A 6,594-nucleotide genomic window follows, 5' to 3' on the forward strand; every position below is an offset into this window, starting at 1 on the left:
AATTATTTTTATAGCTGGGAACTTTTATTGCCTAGTTGTGCACCGATATAAGTATCCCCATAGTTAATTGTGTGGCAAGAGTTAGAGAAGTTTCATTTCAAGAGTTCCTTTCACAAGAAAAGGAAACTATTTTTGTGTTTTCGATTGGCATCTTTTTAAAAAAATATTTTAATATTTTTATTTTATGTGTGTGCATGTATTGCCTGCTTGTAGGTAAGTGCACCTGTGTCATGCAATGCCCACAGAGGACAGAAGAGGCTGTCGGATCCCCTGGAACTGGAGTTACAGACAATTGTTAGCTGCCATGTGGGTGCTGGGATTTGAAACCAGGTTTTCTCCAAGAACAACCAGTGTTCTTAACTGCTGAGCCATCTCTCCAGCCCCAATTGGCATCTTTCTAAAGAGATTATCTTCTAAAGTGATGAAATCCATACACTTGCACATCACTGTTGGCAAGACAGGGTGAATGTGATCAGTGGGAACCACAACTGCTTTATGAGCAAGTCAAGTATATCACAAGTGAGCATTAGAATATCCACATAAACAATAAATTCTCACAATCAACAAAATGCTTCCTCCTGCCAATACCAATAATCTTCACCACACAGAGGAATCCTGCTTTTCTGATGTTGGTGGTATGTGGTATTGAGTGGCAGACCTCTTGCATGCAAGACCAATGATCTAAATAAGACCAGGAGACATTTTAAGCACTCTTCTGCCTTTCACACTAAGATACGGCTACACTAAGTTGTTCAAGCAGGCCTCAAACTGTCAATATTTCTCCTTCAGCATCTGTAGTAGCAATGATTACAGTCCTGCATGACCAAGCCCCACATGGACCTTCTTTAAAAGCCAAGGACTGTTTAGTACAGTACATTACAGCTTGTAGAACATTTCATTCAAGGGAAAATTTGAGCATCATTCACTAATTTGCATTAACAGGATTTCATTCTAATAAGAATTTCATGGGCTGGAGAGATAGCTCAGCAGTTAAGAGCACTGACTGCTCTTGCAGAGGACCCAGGTTTGATTCCGAGTACCCACATGGAGGCTACGAACCATCTTTAACTTTAGTTCCAGGGAACCTGAAGCCCTCTTCTGATCTCCACAGCATTGCACAACACGGATACACTCACATACATGCAGGCAATACACTCATACACATAACATAAAAATAGTAAAATATTAAAAAAATAATTTCACATGAATTTATTATATTTATAAAATTAAAAAAAATTCTTTATATTCCAAACTGCTAGAATTTCAATCTACTGTACATTCTTAGAAGGTATGATGATTTGAATGAGAATGTGCCCCATAGGCTCCAAATATGTGGACATTTTTGTCCCCGGTTGGTGGTGCTGTTTTGGGAGGTCTTAGAAGGTGTGGCTATCCTGGAGGAAGCAAGTCAATGGCAGCAGGCTTAGAGAGTTCTTAAGCCTTGTTGGATCTGGAGTCTCTCTCTTGCTTCCTGTGCCTGCCTGAAGATGTGAGAGTTTAGCTTCTGCTCCTCCTCCAGTCACCTCTGCTGCCATACCCCCCTGCCATGATGGACTCGTGCCTCTTTGGAACAATAAACCCAAATAAACTCTTCCTTCTATAAGTTGCTTTGGTCAGTGCTTCTATAATAGCAACAGAAAAGTAACTAATACAATAATTGGTACCAGGAGTGGGGTGTTGGCTATGAAGAACCTGACCATGTGGGGTTTTGGAAGAATGTGGAAGACTTTGGAAGTTTGGGTTAGAAAATCAGTTGATTGCTGTAAGGAGAGCTTAACAGGCCATTCTAGTTGGTGCCTGGAAGAAAGTAGTGCTCAGAACAATGTAGTTCCAGAGGGAAATAAGGACTTAAGCAGCAAGTGGGATATTTTGGCAAAGAGTATGGCTGGAGTCTGCCCATGGCCAAAAAAGCTTGCCTGAGGCTAAGTTGAAAAGCAATGGACTAATTTTCCTGGCAGAAGAAATTTCAAGACAGCCTACCATAGAAAAGGTGGCATGGCTATTAATGGTAAATATTATGCAGATCTACTGTGAAAAGGAGTAAATGGGGCAGAAAGACAGTTTGAAAAAGAGCACTAGGAAGATAAATGTTGGAGTCCAGGCCATGTCCTGGAGAGGATCCCTTTGATAAGGAGATTAAAGTGATTAAGGAGAGACCTAGAGATTTTCACTTAAACAATGGAGAGAGTGCCTCCAGGGCAAGACCACATCTAGCTAAGCCTCCAACTTGTGAAAGGAAAATGCTGCCAGGGCCACTGAAGAGAAAAGCTTCTGAAAGCAGGCTGCGGTCCATCTCAAACTTGTAGCCAAACTTGGCAATGTTGTTTACCTGGTGCTGGCTTTAGAGGCCATTTTTCCATATGAAAAATGGAAGAGTGAATGGTCATCTGTTTTTCACTGCAGTTTCAGAGAGCAGCTGAGGCTAGGGTACCCCTGCATAAAGAAGGCCCTGATAGGTCATTATGTGAAGCTGTGAAAGTGAAGCTTGGTTGGCAATAGAGACCTCAAGAAGATGTTATTGATGACAGAGTTATGAGGCATCTGCCAAGAAAACCTGCATTCAGGGAGTGGTACCAGCCCAAGAGAGAGATGCATGTTGCAGGCAGCAAAACTGGAAAGGCTGGGCCATCTAAGCCCTTTGGAAGCAAAACCCCTGAAGTTGGACATGGAGTGTCAGGAGCCATGCTTGACATAAGCATTGGAAATTAGAAGAGTGCCACTTTAAGAGCTTCTGAGCTCTCTGCTTCAGCGGCCAGAGCTGACAGGCTGTACCTGTATAATAAATTAGATCTTCTGGAAGATGTGGCTACGTGCTGTAGCCAAGTAACTTTTTTGTTTCTATTAGTAAAAATCACCTAGGTAACCCCAACTCCAAGTCAGATAAAAAGGACCTGTGGGACCCCACAGTAGAGTTCCTTCTGGAGATCTCTCTCCAACCTGTACCTGCCTTCCCTTTAATAAATTCCTCGCATAACTTCAGACTTTTGCCTGAGTGTCCTTCTTGTTGAAGACCCAAGCCTGGTGGGCTTGGGGGGGGGCGTTCGACAATTGGCGCCCAATGTGGGGCTCGAAGACCCCCAGCACCAGGCTGCTCAAGAAAGATTTTTGGAGGAAAAATTGTTTTTTAGGTAAGTATGCTTTTGTTAGGTAAGTATGTCCTTTTCCCTTCTTTCCTTCAGTATATTTTTCATAGTTATAGGTTTCAAGTTTCAGGGTTTGGTTTATGGGCTCTTGGTATGAGATTTTTAGATTTTAGAGTAGGGGACAGAGTCAGGAAAAAAGTAAAAATGGCATCTCAGACAGGAGAAGAAGTTTCACTTGACTTCTGGGCTACTTGGACATTTGTTAGAGTGTTTGCTGAATAGTGTCCAAGGAGCTTGTTTCCAAGCCAGTTTTTTCATACATCTAGAAAGACGATTAATCTTTATGAAATTCATGAGGAGGTGAGGTGTAAAGTCTTAGAGCAAGTTTGCAGAGTTTTTTATTCAAAGTTTCCTCCTCCTTACCTGGTTCCCGGCATTCAGAGTTCAGGGAGAAAGCAGACACAGATGGCTAACTTTAAATTCTGGTGCAGAAAATTAGACCTAGATATTAAAAATGGACTGTCCTGTTAAAGATGTTTTCTGCCTGATGTCTCTTGCTTGTCATTTCAAACTTATGTTGAATAGGATGGAAATGTGAGAAGCTGACTCTGGGCAGAAACTGGTCCTTTTTGTTCAGACTCATGCTAGTTCTCACAAACTTCTGTTCTCAAGAATTTTCCAGGTTCAGACTGACCCTCTTGACTCTGTGAAAGGAACTGAGAGCAGCTTGCATGTTTTAGTGCCTTGGCATGCAGGATTTTCTTTGGCTAAAAAGGCTTCCACCTCAGGGGTCAGTCTCCTTGGGTCCCTTAATGGGTGACCTAAACCTAGATTGATCATGCAGTGTCTTGCAGAAGCAGACGGGGAATTCAAATTCTGCTGCAGATTAATCTAATAGGGAACAGTTTGAGGGCTGTTCTGGACGCTGACCAGGGCCGTCCACAGCAATGCTTTGGGACGTAAAATTGGCATGCCCACGTGATGTCGACACTGTGCCTTTTGCAGATCTGCGTTGAGTGCCATTCCCAACATGTTTTGTTTCAATTTGGTTTGATGGTACCATTTAACAAATTTCCCTCAGTTTGAGCCTGGCACGGCTCTGTGTGAATAATGGCATTTTTGGAACCTTCCTTTGTCTTTCTTTTCCCGACAGCACAGGTCAGTGGCTCAGGTATGTGAGGTGGCATCCTGAGCACTCTAAACAAGTAATTTGTGGCAGAAGTTGCTTGTGAGGAGTCCTCTGAACAGGTGGTTTGTGGCAGAAGCCGCTTGTGATGAGTCTAGGAGCTCTACAGGTAGCTCGTGGCAGGAGCTACAGGTAGTAATGAACGGGTGATTTGTGGCAGGAATCACTTGTGATGAGCTCTTGAATCTATTTTACTCTTTTCCAGGTTCCATGATTTTGCAAAAGACGTCAATAAATATTGTGCGCACTTTAAAAATTACAATTAGGCTACTGATATCAGTCATAAATTTTTGACTTGTTCGTTTTACTTCAACTGTTAAGTTTGTTTGTGTCTCCATGGTTACCTGTTGTCACCTTATTGTTCCATGGATGTGTTTTCTGTTACCTTGACAACCTATGTTTGTGTTACTCTTGTATGTATCTAGACCTGAGGTGTGTCCTCTCTCTCCTTTCTTTTTGTTTGTTGTATGTTACTTTGGACCACCCCTGCTTGGTACATGTGTACTTCTTTCACTCAACAGGACTCTCTGTCTTCAGACTTTGGAGGACGAGCAAGAAAACTTTTGCCTTCCACCTTTGCTAACGATTTTTAATTCACTTTTGCCTTATAGGATATTTCTGCTTCTTTCTTTTTTCCCAGGACTATGGGATGGCTCAAGCATATACTTCAGGAACAAGGTGTGATATTCAGTTCACAAGGAATGAATGATTTTGTGGACTTGCTTGAGGAAGTCTATCCTTGGTTTCCTGAACAGGGTCCCTTGACACTGGATGTATGGCATAAAGTGGGTGCAGAGTTACAGGTGTACTATATTAAGCAAGGGCCGTTACAGGTCCCAGAGGAGACTTTCACACTCTGGTCTCTCGTTCGAGATTGCTTGATGTCCGGGCCAGAAAAGGAAAAACTTGCTGAGCATGGGGTATTAACTTGTCCTGCTCAGTCTTCTGCAGGCAATAAACTAGAGAGGTCTCGGGGGTTGTCTGATACCTTGTGAGACCACCCTGAGGAGACCTCTGAGTCCTCTACTGAGGCTTCAGCCTCACAGTTACAAGCTAAGTTGTCTCCCTCCATAATACAAATACAGCCTGAAAAGAACACCCAGATACAGCCTACGTCTACTCACACTTAGGTCTGTGTGCCTTCTCAGATGATGCAAGGCAACTCTGTTGCTATGCCTGTGGTATACAATCCTTCTGTGTCTTGTACATCATCTTCAATGTCTCCATTACAAAAGATTGTGCAGCAGGCAACTGCTGCTGGAGAGGATGTTTCAGGCTTCATGTCAATTATGGAGCCTAATGACAGTCAGGGTAATGGAGATACTCTATTTCAGTTCAAGTCATTACAAACCTTTAAATGTGCTAGTATGCAGCAAGGCCCTACAGCTCCTTTTACTCGGGCTGTGTTAGATTCCCTGCCTACTGAAGAGTTGCCTCCTAATGATTGGAAATCACTGGCCAGAGATTGTCTGTCAATGGAAGAATATTTTATATGGAGGTCACATTTTAGCAAATTCTGTCTGGCTACAGCTGACCTAAATAGACATCTACATATTCCTGTTACTTTTGATATGCTTGCAGGTGAAGGCCAATATAAGGAGACGGCGCAGCAGCTAAGTTTCCCTAATGCCGTTTATGCTCAAGCTAATGTTGCAGCAAAAAAGGCCTGGAATGAGCTGCCCAATACTGGACAGCAGACTGAGGACCTGGCTAAGATCAAACAGGGTCCTAATGAGTTATATCAGGACTTTGTGTCTAGGCTTTTCGTCAGCTGTAAGGCTAATACACGGCTTGTGAAGCGTTTGGCTTATAAAAATGCAAATGTTACCTGTCAGGCAGTTCTGAAAGCATATAGAAAGAAAGGAACCTTGTCTGATTATATCAGACATTGATCTAACATCGGCCCAGTTCATGACAGGTTGCACCAACAGTCAAGGAAACAATATTGTCAGTGTGGCAAACGCTATGGTCCTTCTCAACAGGAAAAGTGAACTTCTCTAGTACTGTTAGGATATCCTCCATGACGCCCTCTTTGACATAATATTCTCTGGCTTCCACTCCTGGTGAGTACACCTTGGAGCATGCCTTCACATTCATGTTTCCTTCACAGTTTACAACTTTAACCCAGAGATTGTTCATACTGACTTCGTCTTATTATAGTGTTTCGAGTTTAACTTTATCTGCATTTCTTTAGGACTGCTAACCTTACTGTTTTACTTTGTGTTTAGATCTTACGGGCTTTATTGCTCTGTTCTTGAAATCCACTACTGCTATCGTCTATAGCCATGTCTTCCTCCCATAAAGGCAACCTGTTTTTCATCACAC

General features: G+C 42.6%; 1 protein-coding gene across 1 annotated transcript in view; it reads left to right on the plus strand.

Moving 5' to 3' along the window:
* Positions 1-6,161, plus strand: part of LOC103731972 (G1/S-specific cyclin-E2-like) — a 12,089-nt gene extending 5,928 nt beyond the window's left edge. Inside the window, 2 exon segments of the mRNA XM_029562232.1 lie at positions 5,418-5,580; positions 5,851-6,161. Coding sequence (XP_029418092.1) covers positions 5,418-5,580; positions 5,851-6,161 — 474 coding nt within the window.
* The last annotated feature ends 433 nt before the right edge of the window (positions 6,162-6,594 follow it).

Source organism: Nannospalax galili, unplaced genomic scaffold (genome assembly GCF_000622305.1).
Source record: "Nannospalax galili isolate Female #2095 unplaced genomic scaffold, S.galili_v1.0 scaffold715, whole genome shotgun sequence".
NCBI classification, from domain to species: domain Eukaryota; kingdom Metazoa; phylum Chordata; class Mammalia; order Rodentia; family Spalacidae; genus Nannospalax; species Nannospalax galili.